This window comes from Gallinula chloropus (assembly GCF_964237585.1).
Source record: "Gallinula chloropus genome assembly, chromosome: 2".
Lineage (NCBI taxonomy): Eukaryota > Metazoa > Chordata > Aves > Gruiformes > Rallidae > Gallinula > Gallinula chloropus.
Window position 1 is genome coordinate 35,403,220 of NC_140086.1, and position 27,017 is coordinate 35,430,236.

The 27,017-nt window shown below is 38.2% G+C and overlaps 1 protein-coding gene across 1 annotated transcript in view; it reads left to right on the forward strand.

Moving 5' to 3' along the window:
* Window positions 1-1,396: 1,396 nt before the first annotated feature.
* The window catches only part of TRPA1 (transient receptor potential cation channel subfamily A member 1), a gene marked incomplete at its 5' end in the record, with an annotated part of 35,913 nt that continues 10,292 nt past the window's right edge, over window positions 1,397-27,017 (forward strand). The window contains 18 exons of the mRNA XM_084260597.1: window positions 1,397-1,516; window positions 4,063-4,225; window positions 5,602-5,777; window positions 6,909-7,016; window positions 7,872-7,980; window positions 8,333-8,478; window positions 10,882-11,018; window positions 14,066-14,114; window positions 17,145-17,244; window positions 18,116-18,216; window positions 19,491-19,660; window positions 19,745-19,909; window positions 21,194-21,308; window positions 22,555-22,721; window positions 23,571-23,664; window positions 24,266-24,325; window positions 25,739-25,837; window positions 26,668-26,738. Of these exons, the coding sequence (XP_084116723.1) occupies window positions 1,397-1,516; window positions 4,063-4,225; window positions 5,602-5,777; window positions 6,909-7,016; window positions 7,872-7,980; window positions 8,333-8,478; window positions 10,882-11,018; window positions 14,066-14,114; window positions 17,145-17,244; window positions 18,116-18,216; window positions 19,491-19,660; window positions 19,745-19,909; window positions 21,194-21,308; window positions 22,555-22,721; window positions 23,571-23,664; window positions 24,266-24,325; window positions 25,739-25,837; window positions 26,668-26,738 (2,150 nt within the window). The remainder of the gene's footprint in view (window positions 1,517-4,062; window positions 4,226-5,601; window positions 5,778-6,908; window positions 7,017-7,871; window positions 7,981-8,332; window positions 8,479-10,881; window positions 11,019-14,065; window positions 14,115-17,144; window positions 17,245-18,115; window positions 18,217-19,490; window positions 19,661-19,744; window positions 19,910-21,193; window positions 21,309-22,554; window positions 22,722-23,570; window positions 23,665-24,265; window positions 24,326-25,738; window positions 25,838-26,667; window positions 26,739-27,017) is intronic.

Consider the following 27,017-nt stretch of genomic DNA (forward strand, 5'->3'; position numbering starts at 1 on the left):
GGATGCGAATGTTCAGAGATACAAAATGGCATCCCTAAGAAGGAAAAACTTATCAACCAAGCCCCATCATTAAAGAGCTGGAAGAAATTTGTGAAATTATGAGCACTAACAGGGATTAAAAAATGGGGAACAGCTTTCCATTTCTCAAAATAAAAACACTAGGGAGCACTAAGTGAAGCTAGTGGTAAAAGAAAGCATTTTTCACAGACACATAATGAAATTATGGCACTTAGTGCCACAGGATATTGTGGCACGGACAGTATAAAAAGGGTTCAGAAAGGCCATGAGCGAAGTAATGGAGAGTTGCCAGTTGACAGCTATTAAACAGGCTGGACTAGATGCGACACCTGGTTCTGCCAGCCCTTAAGCTGCAGACTGCCATAAACCACGAACATATGGGCAAAAAGTCACCCCCTACGTCTCCTATTTATTTTCCCAAGCGCCTGCCCCAGCCGCTACCTGACCTTTGTCAGGGCTGTTCTTATCTCATTAAGTAAACTGTTAGTTCTCCGAGTTACAAATGTTTCCGTTAGGGACTCAGCAAGAATGACTCAGTTGGAAGTCGCTTTTGTAAAATTAACCCCTTGAAACACTTCGTGCTGCTTCCTTCGGCACTCTTCCTACAGCTTTCCTACCCTGCTCCAAATTTGCTGGTTTAAACAAATTATACAAGAGACTTTTATGACCGCGAAGTAGAGAAGTTAACCACGGACGACTCAGCTGTGTGAAAGCTGCGAGGCAGGCGCAGCCCAGAGCCCTGGGCACGGCCGCAGCACCGCCCGGCCGCCCTCTCCGGCAACCCAGCCCGGGCTTTTCTCCTCGCGGGTCGCGCCACAGGCACGACGAAGAGCCTGACTTTTCCGCCCCTGTTTTGCGTTGCGTTAATTTGCTTTAATTCGTGCGCACCGTGCTCTCCGCGCGGTGGTTTTCACCCACGGATGTGCACATCTCCAGGGATGTCTGTCACTCACAGGCGCTCAACCCCACACAAGCCCCGACGGGGCTGACCCTCTCCCGCAATCAGCGCTGTCAGCCGCGCCTCTGACCGCCGCAGCTCCTCAGTCGGCTGTGACCACCGGCCCGCCAAGCGCCGGCACAGCACTAGTTTAGACGGCGGTGGCGAGAGGACCGGGCTTTCGCGCCCACGGGGACGGCCTGAGACCTGCTATAGGCGGGAGGGAGCCTCCGGGCCGGGCGCCCGCCCCGGCGGGGAGCAGCTCGGCTTCCCGGGAACAGCGGCGGGAGCGCCCCCGCTCGCTTTCCCCGCCTCCTGCCGCCGCCGCTTCGGCGGAGTTGCCGGGTGCGGCCCCGGCACCGGCCGTCACTCGGTCTCTCGCCTCACAGGTCTCCGGAGCCGGCGGGGCGGGCGCTGCTCGGAGCCGAGCGGGCCGGCGCCATGAAGCGCTCTCTGCTGCGGCTCTGCCAGTCGCGGGAGAAGGCGGCCGTCTCCAGCTCCTACCAGGGTGTCGTTTGCGAGGCGGATGCCGCCTCCGTCGCCTCGCAGGATGTCTTCAAGGTGCGTGCGGAGGGGCGCGAAGGGGGCGGGAGTCCCGTGGGCTTGGTGGCGGTGTGAGTGTGAGGGGACAGCCTCGGCACTCCAGCTGCCTGAGACCCCGAAACTGGCGTGGGACAATGTGGTGCCCAAGACAGGGACATTGGGACAAGGAGGGCTGAAAGTGGACGGTGAGGTGGGACTCTGGAGGCAGCCGTACCAGAGATCCTTTCCTCTCCATCATTGGTGGAGCCATGAGCAAAGAACTGGGAGGTGTGGGAGATAGGCTGAGAGATACCCTGGCTATGGGGCATCTTGAAGGCACAGGCTGCTGTGCTGCTGTTTGGCCGTGTCCAGACCAGGGCAAGTGGGAAGGTAGGAGGGGAGCAGGTGGAGGAGGATGTGGGGTTCCTGGGGCAGGTGGTGGGTGGCAGGCAGCTGCTGCAGGACTCATACCCCTCCAGGGCAGAGCTCTTCAAAAAGTGTCCTCTTCTTACGGGGTGCTCCAGAGGTCGTGATGGGTCCTGATATACAGAAGTGTCCCAAAAAAGAAAGTTTAGAACCACTGGGACTGTTACGAAGGGAAAGAGAACCAATGGCACAACTTACAGACAGCAAATCACTGCTGTAAAGGATATAAATCTTGCCCTTTCTTTAGAGAAAATGACAAGAAGAGATGTATCTATAATGCAGCTCTGGAGACCTAGACCAAACATTTGGGAACCTTTTATTAAGGGTAGGAATAATTTAACAAAGAAAGAGGTTGCTTGTGGGATGCATGACTTGGGTAGCTTTGGAGATTTTTAAGAGCAGGCTAAACAAATTTGCTGAAGTATGTGAATGGGTCTAAGGACTTCTTGAATCCACTTCCAGCTTTGCTTTTTGTGTGCTACCTGTAGTTCTGAGCAGCATCTATCTCAGCATAGCACAGCTTGTCACTCTGGTGGGTGATCTGCCTCTACAGGGCTGTTCAGGTGAGGTGCAAAGGACCCGCTGTTGCAGCTTTCTTTCCTGATTTCAACCAGCCAAAGTACTAAGAACACCTAACTGATTTCTTCCTTTCCTATTTTGTTAACAAAACACTGCAACATTGGCTGAAAAGTCTTATTTTTTCAATAGAAATTATCATACCTCATTTCAGCTACGTGTTGTCTTACAATGACAAAAAGTCCAGTGTAAAGAGTGATAAAATGTGGTCTAAAACAGCAGAAAGATTTGAAATTCACTATAATTAAAATTTTTAGAATACAAGAAGGAATAGGAGATACTGAGCTCTGTAGCAAGGTTTTCTTAAACAGCATTTTGATGTGTACTAAATGTTTAGATATTTGTGTATGTAATTGACCCCTCATTTTTTAACAGTTGAGTTGTGTTAAATACCCTTTCCACAAGGATATCACACACTTTCTGTCAGCTTTTTCTAATTGTACTTTTGAAGCTGTTGCTACCCCTGTGTTTGGCCCCAGTCTTATAAATCTTTGAACACATTTGGAGCATTATTCACATAAGTATACTCCCTAAGTTGAAGGAAGCTGAAGGAAGTTAAAACACGTGCTTAAGTGTATGAATGGGCTGTCTGGTAATGTATATTTGCTTAATGACAGCAAGTATTGCTGAGTCTTTGTGAATCAGGGTTCCTGGAGAGCAAAGTTTTGCTGTCCTTTTGCAGCTGAGGAGGGAACAGTTATTTTGTGGGACTTCATTTTTTTACCCTTTGCTTGCTTACGCATTACTTCTGATAAGATTTTTTATCTTTTTTTTTTCTCCCAGTTTTGTTGAATCGTTTCTTTTCATTTTTTATAACTAATTTTTAAATTCTTCCCCATTCTACTTAAATATTTTTTATCCCTTTATATACAAGCATGGGTTTTGAAACACTTCAACAATAACATTTGGAGAATACCTTAAAGTATGAGTCATAGTGGGTTTTGATTGCAAAGCAGAGTACCAGGGCGGTACCAAGATGTCAGAGGGCTGAGCTGTTGGATGGGATTTTATTGTATTACTCTGTGAAGATGCTGGGTTGTTTCAGACTGAGATAGTAGCCCATGGGATGCTCTTCAGATCCTGCTGCAATTCAAGAATTCATTGGTTGCTGTGGCCTAAAGAACCTCACAGAAACCAAGTGGCTGAACTTGAAAGCCAAGGACATGTTATCGGTTTGTAGAAAGGTCTATAAAAGGAATTTATCAAGACTATTAATTTCTGTCTTTTGAATTCACTTGATGTGTCCACAGATGGAGAGATTATAAAACAGTAAGTGATGAATTTGCTTGTTTTGAGTTTTTCTGTGGTGGAAGATCTTGAGCTCTCTACAGAGGATAAAATAACATATTAATGATAATTTCTGGGTTTGTTTTGCACTGTTTTTCATCTCAGTCTGTATTAGTGATCAATCAAATCAATGTGAGTTTCACTACTGACTCAGTCTGATCAGGATTTTTATACTTCTGTATTAAACCAAACCATCAGGAGAGAATTCTTGGATGGTAACATGCCACATTAACACATTGTAGCATTTTTAACATCTTGCTTGTTAGGAAAATGAGAATGTTTGTGTTTGGATATAGGTGATTTCAGATGGAAGTGCCTGTAGGCTACGGAGCTTCATTAAGAAGAATCGTTCTGGGCTTACCAAAGTGGATGAATTAAACGCCACCCCACTGCATCACGCTGCCGAAGGAGGCCAAATAGAATTAATGCAGTTGATCATAGATGATTCTTCCTGTGAAGGTAACACGCATTTTACGAACTGTTTTATTTAACAGAATAAAAAAATTCAATAACCAAAGTGTTTGTTACCAAACTGAAGCAGAACTGGTGTGTGTTACCTACATTTATAGATTTAAATGTAGTTCAAAACATATAGTCTGCCACAGTTTGCAGTGTCTATGGTATGGTTTGAGTCTCCCTTGTTATATTAGGACTGTTTTCTCTCTAAAGCAGTGATTCAATATATCTTGTTTCTTTGGGACTCAGATTTACAGTCTTCAGATATGAAAAAGAATACTACAGTGAGGTACAGTAGGCACGAATTTTTATCTTCATTGTATAAGTTGTGTGTCCTTTGTCACATTTAAAGTACTGGAAATGTGAAAGAGAAGTAATTTGATTTCTCATACTCGCCATTCAAGTTGTCATCACAACTTGTTTATGTAATAGTGAGGAAGAGTAAACTTTTGATGAGATATACTATCTAAAGAAATTTAGGGAAGAGGTGATAAATTGGAGAACATGGGGCTTTGGATGATTGAAAAGCACTCTATGTTAAAAATCTTGTTTTGTAGTTATCAGTAAGCACTGTGAAAGTACATCCAACTCCACTGCTAGACTGTGGGCTACTGAGCAAACACACAATGGCACCAAAAATCTCTTTTTTCACTTACTGACAGCCAATATAATTTTAGATTATTCTATCTGAAAAATAATATTTTTCTTTTTAATATATAATTTCTGTCTTAATTTTTGAGAATATTTGTTGAAGTTGAGTTCCAATTTGGAAGCTCAAAATATATGTGTAGAACAAACCAGTTATGTAACCTGTGTGAATTGATTTGCCTCTGTGTTCTTAAGTGAATCAGAGTAGACGTGGTCTTTAATCTTATAACTTGTGAGCACTTCTTTGTTGTCATCAATTTTAATTATGCACATTCACTTGTTTGGTGCAGCCTCTAAAGCAATAGCTACCAACTCAAAGAAGATAGGAAGAGAAGAGTCAAGGAAAGAGGGAAATCAAGCAACTTGGGGGAGGAAAAAGGGTGCATAATAACAGACAAGACATAGGCATTTGTTTGACCCCTTCCATCTCTCCACTGTTATAATTTCAAAAGATCGAAGAAGAATCTTAATGCTAACTGTACCAAACTTATTATCTGCTATTTTAGTATATTAACATTTTTAATTTTAAAAGTTTCTAATGAACACCATGTATTCAGCAGAGTATTTAATTAACAGAATACATTGCATGACATGCATCGTTGCTTTTTTAAAGTAACGTAGTAGCACAGACCTGAACCTCCATTGAAGACAGTTTTCTCTTTTCTTTCAGTGAACATTTGATAGTTTTGCTTTGTTTCTGGTTTTGTTTTGTTTTCTCTCCTTTGACCTAGTTCTAAATGTGATGGATTCTTCTGGAAATACCCCGCTGCACTGGGCGACAAAGAAAAACCAGGTTGAAAGTGTTAGTTTGCTTCTCAGCAGAGGAGCCAATCCCAATATTCTGAACTCCAATATGATGGCACCTTTGCATATGGCTGTGCAGTCCCTGCATAATGAAATTGTTAAGGTAAGTCTAAAGTCCACATAAATATACAGATTTGATAAGTACTTCAACAGCAGCTGTGTGCAAAACACCAAGACCTTGTTTATAAGTGCTGTATCTCCTCATGCTTTGTTTAGGCTGTGTAACTTATGAAGCTTATAGAAATGTTTGTGTCTTAGCACAGCAAGTGAAAAGGAACACACTGATTTATATACAGATATTGGTGACATTATAATAGATATGTTTCACATCTTTCATAAAATCTGTATTTACTGTGCATTAAAAATAATAAAATCTGAAATAACAATGACATTTTTAAAGTGGGTTTTGTAACATGTTCTGTGTTTGGATTATTTTGCACTCTGCTTTTGACTAAATATGTGCTCTCATTTTTTCCCCACTCTGTTGTTTATTCAAACTAATTCTACTTTGGTTTCCATTGTCAGATTGCCAGAGTAATTAAAATGAACCAGTTCCTCCAGTACGGAAAAATTCATTGGAATTTCTGAAAGAGAAATTAATAAATATCTAGAAAGAGGAATAAAAATGTGGTGTAGTATGGTCATTATAATTTCTATTTATCCTTTGCTTCCCAAAAAAGGCTGGAAGCAGTCATAAAGATACATGGTGACACTGATAGCTCAGTGTTAGCTCTCAATATGAGGACTGATGTGGCAAATAATGTCTGGAAAGATCCCCGTTTTCGTCAAGTCCAGTTTCCCTTGATCATACTGTCTGATAGATGCCTGATTGAGCAGGATCCACAACATTGCCAGTTTCCAGGGAATACAGGATATTAAGAGATGTTAAAACAAATTTCTGTTGAAAACCCCCACCTGCAATTTGCTACAGAAAAGGTTTTCTCCCAGTATTGGGGAAATTGTTAAAACTTTAAGATACTCTGCAGATATGTGCAGTGTTTATCCTAGTTACCCAGCTGTCTGTTGCAAAGAATGTTACTTCATCTGTTCTCACCAGCATTTTTCACCTACATATTTTTATAGTCTCCCACATTTTGTCCCTCCTCTGCCTGTGCATCCTGGGCTGTTGACATGCAAAAAGAGTACAATGGATGCTAAAACCCAAAAGCAATGGAATAGGCCTTTGTTGTTGTGCTTTGCTTACAGTTGACTGAATGTTTTCTCAAACATTTAGATTTTAGTCCAGCATAGCAGTACAGATGTTAATTTGGAAGGTGAAGCAGGGAACACACCTATAATTGTAGCGTGCTACAAGGATAATCCCGAAGCATTGACACTCCTGGTAGGTATAATCATCCATCATTTTTTCATGTGATTTTGTTTACCTTGATGCAGTGTTATTCTGTTCCTGTGTTCTGGCTTTGTTCAGTGGAGGAAGGATTATCATGGACCTGATGTTCAAGTTACTTTTCATAGGTGCATGCATTTACGTGCTCCTTTTTAAGAGGTGGTTATAGTGCAAATAAATGTTCACTGGACACCCTTCCAGCTTCACTGTCTATTAGAAATAGGGATCACCACTTAGGAAAAAAATAATGTGATTTAAAGCTCAAAAAAGAACAACACTTTTTGTCTGATATGCAAAATATTTTATCTTCCTCTATGTCACTCTTTTTCTAGAATTTTCACTTACCTATGTGCTTCTGAAGGATGAAGAAAACTGTTAGTGAACTACTTAGGGGCTATTTGAAGAGTGCAAGAAATTCTTATATATGTTCTGGAATCCCTGATACTTAAAAATATACTTTGCAAAAAAAAGAAATGTGGTGTTTTGTGATTTAGAAAAACATAGAAAAAATGTCAGGCATACCTGAGTTCCTTTACTTGTGTATAGGACTATGTGAATAAGTCTTGCCTGCTTTGTGAAAAAAAAAAAAGAATAAAAATCACTAGAATAGGGTAATTCAGTTGAAAGAGACCTACAGTGATCACCTAGTCCAGCTTCCTGACCACTTCAGGGCAGACCAAAAGTTAAGTGTGTTGTTAAGATGTTTGTATATCAACTTCACAATACTATGCAACATTAAAAAAAAAAGGACACAGCTATGGATATACAGGAGACTATATCTGCAACAGTATGTTCATTAGTCAGAATTTTCTGTATGTCATTAAGCTATATCCAGGCATTATTTTTCAGATTGAAAATGGAGGGAAAATATGTAAAGCAAACAAAACAGGATGTATGCCTATCCATGCAGCTGCATTTTCAGGTGCAAAAACATGTATGGAAATTCTTTTAAAAAAAGGTAAATACATTGTTCCCAAGCAGTCAGTAAGATTTATTATTTATAGTGACATTACCAATTTACTTCTTTACTTCTCAGAAAACTGTTCAAACAAACACTTATAACTGATTGAACTTAAAAGAAGTTAATGCAACTATTCCTACAGGCAATTCATGCTAGTAACTTTTGTAGGATGGGAGTGGCAGTGGCTTAACTGCTTTCCTAAATGTCTGTTCATCCATTTTTAATGATAGATGTAAAAGGTTTATGCTTTGAGGGGGGAGAATATTATTCCACAGTTAATATACTTGTTTTGAAAGCCTCTGTTATGTCATTCTTGCTTAAAAGATTTCCATTTGTTTTCATCTCTCAGGTGAAGAATTGGGTCACTCTGCTAAAACCCACATCAATTTTACCAATAATGGAAAGTGCAGCCCACTTCATTTGGCAGTCCAAAGCGGGGACCTTGAAATGATTAAAATGTGCATTGAATTTGGAGCCCAAATTGATCTCAAACAGGTAAATCTTGGAGAAAAATACAATTTTGATAAAACCTAGACATATCCAGATCTCTGAGTGGTATAAAAAAATGAAAAGTAGATAATGATCCCTCATTGTCTCTTCTAATGCAAAACCCAGGGAGCAGGAAATGAAAATGAGTCTCGTAGTTCAGATCAGGCAGGTTTCTTCATACAGGTTACACAGGATGTTGTGGCTATGAAAAGTTTGCATGGATTTAAAATGCAGCTCCATAAAAGAAATATCTGTCCTTGCCTACTGAATACAGCAACATCCCCTCTGGCTCAGGAATACCTTGAGCCATAAACAGGCAGATTCTGGGAGAGCACTCTGGCCATATATCACTGCGGTACAGCCTTCTTCACAAACTTTACTATGGAACTGCTATCATTCCTTCCCAGAAACTGGATGTTTAGTCTGACCCTTTCTCACTATTCTTGTTTGTGCTCAGCCTTGCCCTGGCCTCTACAGTATCTTCTGCTGGGTCGAGAACTGGCTGTCGTACCGGGCTCAGAGGGTCGTGATCAGTGGAGTAGAATCTGAATGGAGGCCTGTGACTAGCGGTGTTCCCCAGGGCTCGGTGTTGGGTCCAGTCCTGTTTAATATCTTCATTGACGATCTTGATGAGGGTATAGCATCCACCCTCAGCAAGTACGCCGATGATACAAAGCTGGGAGGATTGGCTGACACGCAGGAACACTGCGCTGCCATCCAGCGAGACCTTGACAGGCTGGAGAGCTGGGCTGGGAGAAACCAGATGAGGTTCAACAAGAGCAAGTGTAAAGTCTTGCACCTGGGGAGGAACAACCGACTGTATCAGTACAGGCTGGGGGATGACCTGCTGGAAAGGAGCTCTGTGGAGAAGGACCTGGGGGTCCTGGTTGATGACAGGTTGGCTATGAGCCAGCAGTGCGCACTGGTGACGAAGAGAGCCAATGGGATCCTGGGATGCATCAGGAATAGTATGTCCAGCAGGTCGAAGGAAGTGATCCTCCCCCTCTACTCTGCGTTGGTCAGGCCCCACCTGGAGTACTGTGTCCAGTTCTGGGCTCCATGGTATAAAAAAGACAGGGATCTCCTGGAGAGAGTCCAGAGAAGGGCCACGAAGATGATTAGGGGCCTGGAACATCTCCCATATGAGGAAAGGCTGAGTAAGCTGGGTCTGTTCAGCCTGGAGAAAAGAAGGCTTAGGGGAGACCTAATTAGTGTTTATAAATATCTTAGACTTGGGACGCAGGGGGATTTGGCCAGCCCCTTTTCAGTGGTCTGTGGGGACAGGACTAGGGGCAATGGCTGTAAGCTGGAGCATAGGAAGTTCCGCACCAACATGCGGAAGAACTTTTTCACAGTGAGGGTGACGGAGCAGTGGAATAGGCTGCCCAGGGAGGTGGTTGAGTCTCCTTCTCTGGAGATATTCAAGTCTCGTCTGGATGCCTATCTGTGTAATATGAGATAGCGAGCCTGCTTTGGCAGGGGGGTTGGACCCGATGATCTCTTGAGGTCCCTTCCAACCCCTAAGATTCTGTGATTCTGTGATTCTGTGATTCTTCCTAAGCAAGCACAAATTTATGATGCTTCTGCTGCTACAATGACACTGTTGGTTTAAGGGCCTGTGCCTTACCTTTATGGGGAATAAACACTGCTGAAAATATCTATTACTAATCAAATTGCTTGCAAGGCTGGAATCAACTCATATTCTGGATGAAGTGAAAACCCTCAAGCATGTATCAAAGCTGGTTTCTCCCATCTAGCTAAATGAAACCCTGTTTTGGCAAATCTTGTTATCATCATTTATTTATTGCTGAATAATTTTATGATTGTGTTGCTTATAATAGTATAATAAGATATTAGGCCAAGTTATTTTTAAACTGCAGAAAATTTTATTAAGAACAAAATCTAGGGAAGATTTAACTTAAGGAAGTCAAAAATGTTTTAAAATAATGCATTACCTGTATCATATAGCACATGTGTTTGCTTATTCATTTGTACCGGTCTGCCTACGGTTTTCTGTATTTTTTCTTTGCTTCATCTCTTACGTTAAAGAGTGCTTTGTGTGTCTGTTTATTAGTGCAACTAGAAAAATATTGTCAAGATTGTCATTATCTCATATCTGAGGGGTTTAGCGTAGAATAACAAGACTTAAATAACAGCAATAATAATAAGAACAATGAAAATAATAATAATAATAAAGTTCCTTTAAAACTATCTCTGTCATCTTTTGAGGTCTTTAAGATCTCTTTTGAGTTCCACTCTAGTTAAAGACTAAAGTCTCATTACTTGCATAGAAATTTAGGTATTTAGGAATTGCAAATTGAAGGCTAGATCACTACTGTGTTTAGTAGGTTGGGGGTTAGGTTGTTTGCATTGAAATGTTTAAATATTGTTTTATTTTCCCATTTACAGAATGAAAAATGCACAGCACTTCATTTTGCTGCCACTCAAGGAGCAACTGAGATTGTAAAGTTAATGATGTCATCCTATGCTGGTGAGGAATCCATTATTGATGCTGTAGATGGGAATAAGGAAACATTGCTTCACAGGTAGGAGGCTGCTCTGCCAGACTTCACTAAAAGTTTTGACCCATGATATTCTGTTATTCTCAACATCCAGTTATACTTTCTATGTATAATCTGGAACTTTCCAAAGTGTACTTTGGCATACCCCTTCTCTGTGGGTTGAAACTTCTCCATGGGATGGGAGTTGGCTTTAGTACAATATGAAAGAATCAGTAATTTGGTCAGAATGTTAAAGATTTGGGTGCTGATATCAAAAGCAAAATAGTGCCAGTTGCCTTAGGAACATGTCAAGGAATGGTCAGTAACAAATTGTACTGAAAAATTACTGCAGTAGAGAACTAGTAGGTGGACATGTGGAATTAACAGCTTCTGAGCTTGTGGAACAAATCTAATGGGGTTATATTCTCCAGAAAACAAATGAAAAATAATATAAATTGATTTAAAAAATATTTTCTTTCCCCCCCAGATTATCTTATACCTGATCAGGTACAAGTAGATGTTGGTACGCTTCCTCACAAGTATAAAGTTGCAGATGGCATTTGTATGTGCAATAATCCTCTAAACTTCTACTCTTTCACAGTCTATTTGAAACTGTGGAGGAGTTTCCTCAGTCTTCTGTAGCAGAAAAGCAATTGAATGTGCTGGCTACCAACTCTATGGAAGATAGTATATTTCCCCATATATACATTTTTGCAGGAAAGCTATGTCTCACTGCATTCAAGTAAAGTGTAATAATTTTACAGTGCTGTTTTAATGTGAAACAATTGGTAGCAAGTCAGAGACAGTGGAGATGATTGTTCATTGGACTTGGTATAAAGTAGAATGATTCAAAGATAATTGAAGAAATTTAAAATTGGGAGTGTGTTCTAAAGTTAAGGTTTGATTACACTTGGAAATGCTACTGTGATAGAACACTACTGAAGGCAAAATGATGACAGAATGTCAAAGAAACTTGTGCAGATGCAACATACTACTTAGTAGATAACTGTCTGTCATATCCATGGAAATTATTGTCCTAGGAAAAAGCTATGCAGCAAAAAGAATAATCTCTTTTGCTCTCTGTATCCATGAAACTATCAAGCATCATCAGAAAGGTAGAAACTCACCCAAATCTCTCAGAATTTAGATAAACTTAATAGGAGTGTTAACTTATTGAGAAGTGAAGGAGCATGGAAGCATAGGCAGGACATGATCCATTCACATTCTTACTGTCATGTTTCCATCTAAAGATTTTATAAAATTGTTTCACTCTCTGTTTATGCACCTTGGAATTTATTTTGAGTGTGTGTGAAGCATTCAGCGTTTACACCTGGCTGGAGAGGTCTACTGCAGAAAATGGAGGTGTCTCTACTTACATGGAACCGTGGCAGAAATTTAAAAATATGTATTTTGAGTAAACAGTTCTAACTATAGTACACCCTGCATTGTTACCTCTTCCAATGTTAAGAGAAATGTTATCTTTGACAACCTTGGAACTGTACTTCTGTGTTGCTCATTCATTGAAAATATTCAACTGAGGTCTGACTTCTGAAAACATTTAGCGTATGTGCATTAACTTTGCTATACTTCCTGCCTTGGCCATTTTTTCCCCATACTATATAATGCAACCTCTTATTGGAGACTAAAACATGAGAATTTTTCATGTGTATAGACAGCTTTAAAATTTTTTTAGTAAATTAATAAACATCGCCATGTTTTATATTACTATATTACATTTTTTCACATTTCTGAGTAGACTTGCCTGCCAGAGTCAGAATACATATTTAGCTACGTCATTGCCATTTTAACCCTCTCTACCACTGTTACACAAAATATATAGCAAGTTCTTTTTGAAGATTGGGTCAATGACATAGATTTGAGGTCCTAGGTCTGCACAGAACAAACTGAGTCTGAAGTTTTTGGAAGGTGAAGGCTACACTGCCATCCAGCAAGATCTTGACAGACTAGAGAATTGGGGGAAGGAATGAAATTCAACAAGGACAAGTGTAGGGTCCTGCACCTGCAGAGGGATTACTCCAGGCACCAGTACAGGTTAGGGGTTGATCAGAGGAAGCAGTTCTGCGGAGAAGGACCTCAGAGTCCTTGTGGTCAACAAGCTCTCCATGAGTCAGCAGTGTGCCCTCGTGGCCAAGGTGGCCAATGTTACCTGGCGTGCATTAAGAGGAGCATGGCCAGCAGGTCAAGGGAAGTTATCCTCCCCCTCTACGCTGCCCTGTTGAGGCCACATCTGGAGTTCTGTATCCAGTTCTGGGATCCCCAGTTCAAGACAGACAGGAAACTACTGGACACAGCCCAATGGAGGGCTACAGGGATGATGAGTGGACTGGAGAATCTCTCCTATGAGGAAAGGCTGAGAGAGCTGGGTCTGCTTAGCCTGGAGAAGAGAAGACTTAGAGGGGATCTGATTAATGCTTATAATTATCTAAAGGGTGGATGCCAAGAGGATGGGGTCAGACTCTTTTCAGTGGTGCCCAGTGACAGGACCTGGGGCAATGGGTAAAAACTGGAATACGGGAAGTGCTGCCTGAACATGAGAAAAAAAGTGTTTACTGTGATGGTGGCAGAGAGCTGGGACAGGCTGCCCAGAGAGGCTGTGGAGTCTCCCCTGGAGACATTCAAGACCCACCCAGACACGAGTCCTGTGCAACCTGCTCTGGGTGATCCTGCTTTAGCGGGAGAGTTGGACTAGATGATCTACAAGTCCCTTCCAACCCCTACCCTTCTGTGATTCTGTGAATCTGTGAATTCTGTATTGACCTTGTGTGGTACAAGAAAAGATACAAAATATGAAATGACTACTTCTGTTAAAAATCAATGCTGACCTATAAATGAGTTAGTTTTCAGTGCTTTAATTGAACTGAAATTAACTCATAAGCAAAACTCCGTGACAAAAATGGAAAAAAAATATTAAAAGGATTTATGTAATAAAGGTATATCTCTGTCTCTTTATATTAAAATGTATTTATTTGAAAATATTAGGGAATGCAGCAAATGGAGAAAAATGCTACCCTTTGGCTTGAAACTTCATTGTCCTTTCTAATGTTAATGTATTTTTGCATTTTTCCCCACAGGACAGCATTGTTTGATCATTATGAACTGGCAGAGTATTTGATTTCAATGGTAAATATTTAATCAAGCAACATGTTTATAGAGATTATTGCTATCTGTTACTACAGGTCTGCATAGAGAAATTCATAAAGGAGAATGTGTTCTCAGGTATAGGTTATTTAGACATATATATTTTATCATGCATAACTGACAGTTGCAGTACAGCAGTAGTTATGGCTCCACAGTTACAGAAGATGAAAACTGACATTTCAATTTCCATTTTACTTGCTCAGGAAAGTTTTATAAGCATCTTTTGCCAGATAGGACAATCTGATAATATTTCTTTTTACCAGAGAGCTTTGTTTAGCTTTCCATATAAAGTGTCTCAGTTTTGAAGTTTCAGGTCTGTGTTCATTTCCCTGTCTGGGAATGGATCCAAATATGCCAGTTGGGGTTAGTGGGATGTGGCATTCCTGGTGAGGTCACTAGATAGCGCCCGTGCTGTGGTGTACACGAGGGTGAAAAAGTAAAGGTGAAGGAACGTTACTGCTCAAAACGAGTAGCAAATTCCAGTTCAGAGTAGCTTTCCTGGTTTTAATAAGGAACAACATTTGTTATTTTATACATTAAATATCCACACTTCATGCACATTAACTTACGATTACTTCCTTTATCTTATTTGTGCTATTTTTTGTGTCTGAAAATAAAAGCCATTGTAAATGGATACAGTGCTACATGTAACTCTAAACAGAAAAGGTAACATTAGCGATGCTAAACAGAATTGCCCAGGCACACAGTGTTTAATTAAGTTAAACTGATTTTTTTTTTTTTGTTAAGCTGTAGGTCAATATGCTTCACAAAAACCAGAGAACCAAACTCCACAGATATTTCTTGTAAAGCTTTTCATTATTTTGCATTTCACCTCAATGTAGCATGGCAATGAGTATGCTCTGTTTCAGTGAGGCTTACAGCTATGGTTTGCCATAACTGAAGGCTGACCAAAGCCTTAAAAAAAAGGAAAAAGACAGAAACATAGATCAATATCCCCAACATTACCATATTTTACAGCTTTAAAGAAATGCTACTTACAAATTGGTTTGAAGATTAAGCATTTTACGTACAGTGATTTTAACAATCAAAGTTTCCAATGTCACATTTGGCAGTAAGGTGCACAGTATCTGGCTTGTGCATGCAGATGGCATGATTATATTGGCAAGTTATGTACAAGATTACCAAGAAGAATAGACTTGAAAACCAGAAACTTCTCATGGTGTTGCTAGTATCTTAGCAATTTTCCTGCATCCTTTTGTAGGTTTTTTTCTTGTGTTCTGGACAATGCAGCATTGAGATGTCTGGTGCTTCCTGAGTTTGCTTCATTAATTTTATTGAAATGTGCATATTCAAAGTAAATAAGCAGTAATTTTACGCATTTTTTTGCTTTCTTTTTAACTTTCCTTTTCCCCTTTTGCTTTTTTTGTCTTCACTAAAAGAAAAATTTAAAATTAAATTGGTATAAATACTGATTTTTTAAAAAATGCTTAATATTTATTTTTACATTAATTTCTGCATAATTCATCTATATTAGTGTATAAATGCAAAAGTAAAAGGAGTTCAGAAACTAAATTTACAAACTCAATTCAGCTGTGTCATAAACGTGGTATATATATATGTGGCAATATATGTTACTCTATTGTGGTAAATAATGATGAATGCTGCTGAATTCATTTTGCTGAAGGCTGAACAATGATGTTAGCTGGAGGGAAGGTGATTAAAGATTGCTTTATTAACTGGAAATTGCTTCCCTGTATTCGCTGAAATGAATTATCCAATTGGATAAAAAAGGTCTTTGTTTCTTTGATGAATAAGAATATTTTTAAGAGGTTGCCTAACCTTGTAGAAAGGTAGCTGGGGGAAGGATCCTGCATGTGTTACTCTGGAACATTTCACCGATATACATTGGGAGCTTCCTGTACCCTGTGGTAATCATTGTACATTGATTAAATGTTTCTTATTACTACATTGAAGGTTTTACCATCCTAGAAAGTAAATACTGCTCCTGATTATGATTAATTCTCTCTTGAATTAGGATTGGACCCAAAGATGATTCAAGTTAATGGAAAAACTCCCATTGATTTTTTTCAATGATCTTTGTATATTATAAAATAGATTTTTTTTTGTGTACATTGCTCAACTCATCCAATTTGACTTACAGCTCAATATCTAGAAAAAATATACCTAAAGCATCATAAAATACACATACATCTCATTAGTTCATTTGCTTGTATCTTTGTGCTCCCTGGTCAGAGGGATTTTTTAGATAGATATGTTTATGCTCATAGTATTTTGCTGATATGATCGGCGTGATACTGTGACCGTAGTGACCATTCTGTCCTGGAAATATGTATCCTGTGCAAAAATAGACAAAGCTGCAAAATGGGAATTTTGCCAGAATATCTCATTCCAGTCCTTGGGCTTCCCCTAAGGAGAAAACCTTGAATTTGGAGAATACAAATGTGTTTACTACTGATACAGCTACTTTGGAGTCAAGATTAATTTGGCTGCTATAGGTTATGATGAAGAATAGAAAATGAAGATAGATCAAGCTCTACAGGTGGAACTGTAGCAATCTGTGGATGCGTTACTTCTTGAACAGCATTCATATAGTGTAAAGATTTAGAAGGGTCTTCTGGTAATTGATAGCTATGACCACATAATTCAAAAGGGCTGCATTTTTTTAATTTTTCCTCAGTTTCAATCCTAGTACTTTTAAAATAGAACTCTGTATTCTGAGTAATGCACGGAAAGGTACCCTAACAAAAGATCATGAGTTGTGAGATCAGTATACCTAGAAGTAGGCCATTGTTATTTAGGCATCTAAATTTACATATAAAGATGACAAGGCTGTGGCTGATAGTTTGAGAACATGTCAATTTTATACAGAGATGTAATATGTTTATTGAATTCACTTGTCTGAAGCATCTGGAGCTACTAATTTTGTAATTTTGTAATTTTTTGTAATTTTGCTGTACTTACAAGGGGCAGAACCTTTTAAAACTTTCACTTATTCATTATTCATCATAAACTTGAACTTCTTTATTGCAGGGGGCTAATATTGATAGTGTTGACATAGAAGGTCGATCCCCGCTTCTGTTGGCCACTTCCTGTGCCTCATGGAAAATTGTGAATTTGCTGCTCTCAAAAGGTAAAAAGGAATATGGACATGTGATGTACTTCCTTTGAGCAGGGTTCATACATGTTAAAACTTTGTGTCTAACTTTCCTCTCAATTTCAGTTCAGCACTTCAGCATACAGGCCAGGAGCAGCTGGGTTAAACAGCTGCACAGTGCTGGTATCCCCTGATATAAAGGAAGAATTAGTGTGATGAATTCAGCCTTTTTAATACAGAGTGAACAGGCTGTAGAAAAAAGTGTGCCATGATTCTCAAGGTAGAGGTGGCACTGGCACTCCATCTCTTCATTTCCTAGCAGTTCACAAAGTAAGTAGAACTGTGGAATAAATACAGTAGGCAGAGTCATGTTTTGTGTCAACAATCAATTTTTAATGTTAAAGCCTGTATTTCAAGCTTTACCAGTAATTTTATATAGTCACAGACCCCTTGAAAATGTTTGAGCTGTCTTTCAGTTGCTAGTTTTGGTGCAAGGCAAACAATGTACCTGTTAATAGTAATGTAACTGATTTTGTTACTAAGCCCTGCAATAAGTTTCCAAATTGTAAGAAAATTGCAGCTTTCAAAGCTCAGAAGAGGTGATTGTCTGCATCTGTAAATTACCTCTTGATTCTTGGACGCTCAGTGGCTCTGAATATAAGGGACCCACAGACATCTTAGTGCTGCAATGAAATCCAAACTGCATACACACATGAGATAGCAATGAAATCTTGTATGTCACTAGGGTGGGGATTTTTATAAATAAAATTACATGTTATAGTGTTGTCTTGAAATAATATTGGTTCAGCATTTGTTCAACATTTGTTCCTTTGTCTTAAACATCATCATTTAGTGCTAGGGACTAGCAGTTTTGAAGTTGCTGGTATTTATTTCCATATTTATCTAGGAGCAAATGTGTCATTAAAAGATCATCTTGGTCGGAATTTCTTGCACTTGACGGTATTGCAGCCTGGAGGATTACAGCATCTGAATGAGAAATTTCTGCAGGTACAGTATACATCAAATTATGTATTTCTGTTACCCACACTAGGGAATGTAAAGAGAAAGCAACTACCATTTTATTTTGGAATGTTTGTAAAAGTTGATCATACTTCTTAAGTTGCCCCGTGTCACAGAAAATAATTTGAAGAGGTACGTATCTCATGAAAACATTTCAAAGCAAATAATACAGTTTTCTTATTGCCAGGCAAAGGAATAACATAATCCCATAAATTATTTTGCTGTTGGGGAATTGAATAGCTCAAGAGGTAGGCAATAAAATATAGAACTTTTCACTTCTATTTTCCCAGCTTGCATGCAGTAAAGCTAGGGGACGTGCTCATATCCAGCTAAGTTCTAGGACTTAAATAGTTTACAGAATATTCTGCAGGAACATTCTGTGGACTGGACTGTAATGAAGCCTTGGATTTAGTTTTTTTAAGGATTTCAAACATGGATTTGTATTTGGCTGTGCTGAGGTGAAGCACTCGTATTGCTAGATCCCAAGCTTCCTTGAAAGAGGTAATTTTGCTAGCCTTCAGAACACCAGAAACATCCTTTTCAATGTGAACCAAGTACAACTGATCTTAAAACATCTGCTGAAATCTGTAACCAACTTTGATTAGTAACGCAGGATGGATTTAACCTCCCTTTCCAGCAGATGTAGAGAACAAGATTTAAAACAGAGTTGTAAGTCTTAGTCGTCTATATTGACTTTCTAATTATCTATCACACTAGTAATTCAGACAAAGGAGTGTGGAAAAGCACAGCAGACTGTGGGAGGAAATTTTTAATTGTGTTAAGAAAGGCTATACATAGAATAGTGTTACACAAGGTGTGAAGGAAAAGCAGGAAGATGAAAGTGAGAAAGAGAATGGGGGGAATAAAATTACACTGGAAGCCAATGAACTGATGGTTCTTGACAGCTAGCAGTTTTGCTGCTGAATACAACCTATTGATGACCCTTTTGTTCTGTACAAGCCTTCTGCTGAGAGCAATGAGTATTATGCTAGTTCTGTGGATGGATTGCAGTAGGGGTGCAGAGTGGAAAACTGCTGTGATCTTCAAAGAGTAGTTGTTTGAAAAATATGGTGACAAATCAGCAGACATTGAATTCTCATTGTTACTAAATTTACTTTGCTGAATTTTGGTTTGTTTGGTTTGGGTTTTTTTAGATACAGCTTGAAAGTATTAATGCTATTGTTACAAGCTATTAGACACTATGGAACGTTAGTGATACAAATGTAATTCTGTGCTTTTGGGGTTCTTTTGGGGTGTAACAGATGGAACATATTAAAAATCTTGTGGTGGATGAAGATAACGAAGGATGCACTCCATTGCATTATGCATGCAGACAAGGTGTGGCCCTCTCTGTGAATAATTTACTTAGCCTCAATGTTTCCATCTACTCTAAGAGCAGGGACAAGAAGTCACCATTACACTTTGCTGCCAGGTTAGTAGTTCTGTCTAAGCAATGGAATCTGCCATTTCTTCCACCCCTACTTTTTTATGTCAATTTCTTTGTTTTCTTTAAAAGCTATGGGCGCATCAATACATGTCAAAGACTTATAAGAGATATGAAAGACACAAGACTTTTGAATGAAGGCGATAAGAAGGGAATGACTCCCCTTCATTTGGCAGCCCAGAATGGTCATGAGAAGGTAGTTCAGTTTCTTCTGAAGCGAGGGGCCCTTTTTCTCTGGTAAGTGTACAGATTTCCATTCATCAAGGCAAAAAAAGAGCTGTCACTCTACCTTGTATGTCCATCTTCTGGGACATTAATACAATACAAATACAATATATGAAAATATTTAGTATCTTAATATACACAAAAACACAATATACTGGAATATTCATAAAATATTTGTAAAACTACAGTTGTGCCTTGCTTTAGACTAACACATAGAATCATAGCTAGCTGTAAAGTAAGGCTTCTATAAAGCTGAGGAAATTGAGGTTTCTCTAAATCCAACTGAGAGAAGAATATTGTATTTTTTAAAGGAAAAAAAATACTGTTCTGAAAGTATTATAATAATGTCAGCTTCACTGACAGGCTTGAGTAAGGGTTCTTAGGACTGGTAGTTCACAGCCAACTTGCCTTGTACTCTGAAATTCTGATTTCAAGTCCAAGATCCTCACATCGTTGACAGCTCCACAAAAGCTTTCAGGTTCACAGCTGTAAAGCCAGGAGCCAAAGCCACCAAAGTTTAGGGTCCTGTTTTCAAGGTACAGTCTGGAGCTTTAACTTTCAAGTCCTGTGCTTCCTAGTGCACCACAGCTACGCCTTGGAGCTGGGGACCTAAGAGTTCTGAGGAGATCCTATGGCAAACAGACCTCTCCTACCTTTGTTATTTGTGACTGCAGAGGACCCACTAAGTGGATTGCTCTCAAACCCTTACCAGTGTCCTTCCTGAGCTAATACACCAGACAGAGATGTTAATATACATATAGAATTATATACATGTATGTATTTCCAGGCTTAATTTAGAAGTTTAGAAGGCTTAATTTGGAAGTTATTAAAGAAATGTTCTGGTAGGTTCTATGTGATAAAAGGTTTTATGAGGTTTTTCAAACTAAGATGAAATGATATTGATAGGAATAGATTTGTGTGCTTGTAATGATTTGTATATTCACTATCTTTAAATGCAATGGCCAAGATTTATGGCTGCCCAGTATTAGTAAGAGAATATTACAAGCATTTGTGTCAGTTTCACGGGACATGGAAGAAAACAGACACTATCCAGACCTATACAGGATCAGAGAGAAGAAAAGGGAGAGGGATACCCAAATACTCTTATTGGGTGGAACCTTTTGCTGCTGAATGGTGCATTGATAATCATGTAACTGTTGACAGAAGGCATGGGAATCCCTGCAGTAGTTATGCCAGTGAAGAGGTTTGAGTCAAAGGGGGAGGCGTTTGCATCCACTTTAAATTTATAAAAACTATTCCATTTTTAATTGCTAATTTTATACTGCTACCTGTAAGTGATTATAAAGGCTGGACAGCCCTGCACCATGCTGCCTTCGGAGGATACACTCGCACTATGCAGATCATTCTGGATACTAATGTGAAGTGTACTGACAGAGTGGATGAAGAAGGGGTATGTGTTCACACAGCATTATCTGTTACTTGTCTGCTATTACTTCTAGACCAAACATTGGTAGCATGCTATTAGTAGTTTTGTGCTGTGTATTGCATGTAATATTTAATTTCCCCTGGCAGATTTAAAGTCTTTATATTTCACCACTGTTAGTTTATTGCTTAGATCAGTATGATTTGTGAAATTTGTATGCAATTCTTATAATTTAGTTACCAAAAAAATGCAAATAACCTAACTGAAGGCACAAAATACTAAGGATGTTAGACATGTCCCTCTTACCCCTTTTACAATGCAAGAGTATTTTAACCATGTAGGACAAACACTGGTAATTCAAATTTAAAGGGCTTATACAGATCTTTAAAAATCCGTTATCAGCTTTAGCTCATTAACATATTGTTTGAAATCAGTCTGTTCTGCACAGTGATCTTCAACAGATACAATTCCAATCTTTCTCCAAAGTTTGGACAAATGTAGTATCTGTTGGGTCAAGAAAGAATCCATCTCATGGGTTGAAGACCTCTTGTATGAACCTGCCTGACAGTCCCCCATCAGAAAACGTAGGGGGATCATGTTAAAGAACTATTCCATTTCCAACACAGAAGGTGCTGCTAATTTCTCTGAGAAATGGTGTTGAAAACATTTAGAATTATTAGATTAGGAACAAATCCTGCCTATAAATTAATAAGAAACCAATGCTTCGTTCTTAATTTCCCTCAGAAAAATCCGTGTGAGTTAGGAAAGCTTTCTAAAGTCAGTTTTGGTGTGACTTGATTTCTAAACCACTCATTGCCTTTTACAAAATTACCAAAGAAATATGTGTTCCTCTTACAAAACTCTGCCTGTAGATTTTCTTGCAAATTTGTTAGCATGAGTACATCTGGATATAATTGGATGCTTCTCCTGATTATCAAATGCAGGAATTTTGTATCATTTTTACCTATTTGTGACTTGCAGTTTCTCATTTGCAAAATGGTATCAATGAATTGGCCTTTCTTACCTACAGCTGAGTTTGCTCTTCAGATTTACCACTACTATAGCTGTAGACAGAAAGAACTTGTATAACCTCTATCAGAAACTCTGTGACAATATTCTAGTTTTAATGTTGCTAGTAACATTGCAACAGTTGCAAATTCAGGATTTGCAAAGGAAAATAGCATGAGGCTTTTTGTGTGGGAAAGGACTGGAATATGTACTTTTTAAAAAAATGAGTATCCTGAATGCATTGCTGTACTACTTTTCTGCACAGAACACAGCTTTGCACTTGGCTGCAAGAGAAGGACATGCAAAAGCAGTAAGGTTACTTCTTGACTATGGTGCGAAAATTCTGTTCAACAAAGCAGTAGCTTCTTTCTTCCATGAGGCAATACACAACAGGAGAAAAGATGTAGTGTCTGCTGTCATTCTGCACAAAAGGTAAGGTACAGAGAAAAGGCTTTTTGAATTTTATTTTCCATTGTGGTTTGTTCTGTTTTTTAACTGAGATTAAGTTCTGAAAACCTGTAGTTTAATAAGGCAGAGTACATATCTTAAAATTCCAGAGATCATGTTGTGTTGTAGTGAGAGCAAATGAAAAATGGCATAATTCTGATGGACATCAGATATGTGGCATGTTATTTTCTATATTAGGTTGATTATTCAGTTTCTGTTTTAACAAGAACACCCAACTTCTAGAAGCTGTTAGAAATAAGTAATCCCTCCTATGTTTTCCCTCTTCTTACATACATAATTTTGGCCTTTCATGTAATGCTTCAGTACCTTCAGAATTTTAATGAAAATGTGAGTATTACTGATACTATGGAAGCAATTAAATTTTTTTGTTTTAAAACTTTTTAAATATGTAAAAATTTATCAGTTCATCTGCAACCCCACTTCAGGAGTGATGTTGCACCATTGCCTAATGATTACAGCTCTTGAGTAAGAGCTTGCAGGAATACTGACAGTATTTTACTGTATTAGTTATTACTCACCTAATCTTGTAACCCAAGATTACACCTTTAGCTCAATTTTAATGTTTTTAGAAGCTCTTAGCATAGTTGAAACATTTTTAATTGATAGCTGAATTAAGCATGAATCATCCTTAGAGAAGCATCCGGAATGTTACTCAATGACTCCTCAAACAGTTGATTTTCCAATTGGTGGTTGTAAACTTGTTACATACTGTGATTTGCAAGATAACATGTTCTATAAAACTAAAGTAGTCTAAAAGTAGTTAATTTAAAAGAGAGCTAACTAATTTTCTGTTATATCAACTCATTTTTGCAGATGGGAAGAAGCTGTTGTGACATTCTCTCACTATTCTAGTGCCAATAAGTGTCCTTTGCTGGAAATGGTTGAGTATCTTCCTGATTCATTTAAAGTAAGTTTTCCACACATTAAAGAAATGGCTGCACAAAAGCCCCTTAGTTGCGTTACATCATTTGCCATTCAAACACTATCCTCATTGATATGCATTACTATAAAATAGAAACAATATAAATTCACAAATTCCTTTAATTGTATTTTAGGGACAGTTTCTGTTTGGCCAGTTTAATTTCTTTAGCATTTGAAAGAGTTCTTAGCTTCCTGAGGTCAGTGGCGTTAAGAGTATAAAAATGATGGAAGTCAGAAAAGAACTGTGTTCAAAACCATTTCAGGAATTTTCTCTTTCTGATGTAACTGTGCAGAAATGATTTTTATTACAATAGCAAGTGACGTGGTATGTATATATTCATAACTACTTCACATTTAATAAACTAGCCTGTAGCCTTGTGAGCTGCATAGTTCCATTATTTAATTCCCACGTGTAAACTCTGGAGTTTTATGGCTTCAAAACATGCACCATAAAATCCGACTGAAACATCATTTCTGTTTATTGGCTGCTGTATTTGAAGGTCATTTTCTTCATGAACAAACATCATATTCTTTCTGCTGGGCATTACCTATATCACCTCAATTCACTTTTCTGTTTGTTTGCAAAGCTGGTTTTGGACAACTGCATAATTGAGTCCTCAGAGGAAAAGACGAGTCGAGACTTCTATGTAAGTGGATGAAAAAATTTCTGAAGACCTACATTTTATGCTGTTGGGATGGAATATGTCACATTGTGCCTAGCTATATGTTAGCAATGGTACAGTACTGGAGTGTAACTAAGTTAGAAAATCATTAGCTTGGCTTTTAGCTACTAATACTGGACTAAAGTCTAATACTCCTTACATATTTTCTATCGTTGCAGTTATAGTTCTGTAGTTGCTAAACTGGAATCAGGCAATATTTTAAATTGAGATATGAATAATTTAGTAGCTATTCACCAATACCTGTATTCGAATCTGTGCTATATATTTGGCAAACTCCTCCTCAGTATTAGGATGGCATGTAAAAATCACTTCATCAGATAATAGTGATTCTCAAGTATTAGTCTCTTTTTTTTTTTTTATCAGTAAAGCAACTGACTTAATTTTCTTTTTTGCCTCCTTGACACTGAAATTAACACATTTTTGACTTGGAAGTTTGAGAAGTACATCAAAATTAACTCTATCCTGGCTGAACCCAGGACATATGTATACTTTAATGTATATGTCAAGTTCTTAAGTGTAAGATGCACTTGTAGGTGAATATCAGATCTTAACAGAAAAGAGAGGTGACTGATTTTCTTTTACCCTTTGGACTGTAAATGGCTTTGAAGTTCAGTTTCTGCAATCTTAATGCTTATACATTTCAACACATATAACAATAAACTTGAGCAAACTATAGAGTTTGCTGTGTTTGTTCTTACAAACAAGCTGGGTATCAGAGGTAATGATATTTCAAAATAACAGTGATAGAAGGCATAATTTCTGTTTCTGTATATCAAAAGCATGCACATAATAAGTAGTACAATTGTGATCAACAATTCAGACTCCAGCATTTTTCATTTTTGTAAATTGTTGTCCAGAATCTTAAGCAGTAGATTGCTTTTACAATGCTGAGGAGGCATGAATGTTCTACAGTTATGTTACCTTTGAAAGCATGTTGAAAATCACCTTATCTATTATTTCACTGGATTGTATCTACACCATTAACAGAAAGCTTGCCAATTTTCTGCTACTGTACATTGTGTTTACATTGTGTTGTCAGAGTCATGTGGCTTTTAAATACAAAATTTTCTTCAAAGTCAACATTAAAACAAATTACAGTTATGACAATGACCTTTATGAACTGTAATATTTTAGGAAGAAATTCAAAATGGTTGTTTGTTTAGTAATCTTACAGTCACAGATATGTGTCTCAATGGCATGTGTTCACTGGCAGATTAACTAACAATCAGTATAAACCAGTATTCTAATGACTTTGACACAATATCCCTCTTTTTTCCTCTAAAAGATAACCTTTTTTAAATTAAGAACATTATCTGAGTCTTAGATTAGATTATAATTTTCATCACATTTAAACATTGGTGCATGTTTATTGTTCAGATTGAATATAACTTCAGATATCTTCAGTGTCCCTTGACACTTAACAAGAAACTCAAGGATGGTGAAGACATTTTCTATGAACCACTTACCACATTAAATGTAAGTTCTTTCTTTTACTGTTATCTATAACTTCATGTGGTCTTGCTTTAAATAACATCAAGGGGGTTGAATTTTTCATCATAATATTTCTTCTCCAAAGCCCATAACTCTGTATATTTAAATTATGTTGGAATGAAATATGGACTGAAGTTCTTACAGTCTAAATAATAAATAAAATTTCTTTAAGGTTTAGATAAAAATGCTTAGTTTATTTAAGCAACCATGAATGTTCCAAGAGAACATGCTACACATGCAGGTAATACATCAGATAAAACCTTACTCCAGTCATTGTAGTGACCATGCACTGGATCGTAAGGCATTGGAAGACCTAACAGAACTGATTTTTTCATAGGCTAATTGTGAAATACCTTCTGTGCCCAAAATATACTTTGCTGTTCTTTCACATTGCCTGTCTGTTCTCTCATTCTTTGTGAAAGAACATTTACAGGAAAACCTTTCCATCTGAATTTGATTACTTTTTGAACTTCTTGTTGGCAATTAGACTTTGTATACTGTCTAATAATAAATAAGCAGGTATTTTTCTCATTAAATATATGTGGTCACCTCACAGGTATAGTTGGCAACGGTCTGTACAATTTTTTAAAGCTTGACATAGAGCAGCAGGAGAGAAGCTGGATGCCTCAGTAGGCAGAGAAGGCAATATAGTAATAGCTTTTGGCCATAGTGCATAAACAAAAGAATTTTGCAATATCTTACAGACAATTTACTTTTCATTAGGCATCAAGCAAAAAAGGTGCCTACACAGTTTTCTCAATGCTTTACTTAGCTAGATGAGGTAAGTCTGATACTTCTGCTTTCTTGTCTTACAGGCCATGGTACGCCACAATCGCATGGAGCTACTCAGTCATCCTGTATGTAAAGAATATTTACTTATGAAATGGTAGGTGCAGTTTAATGTATGTAAAATGTCAGGGTGAAGGCTGTTCTGCCCAAGAGCTCTTACAAAGATGTATGTGCTTAGAGTGTTGACTGGAGCAAGTGTCTTTTCCGTATAACCTCTCATGAGCATATTTAAAATATGCTCTTTGTGATGTAAAATGTAGCTTGGCATTTAGTAATGATTCTTTGATGTTTACAGGAAAGACAATCACTATCTTTGTTTCTGCTCTATTGCAAAAATATATAATAGTGTTGCTGAGTTAAAAAGAAAAGGAACCAT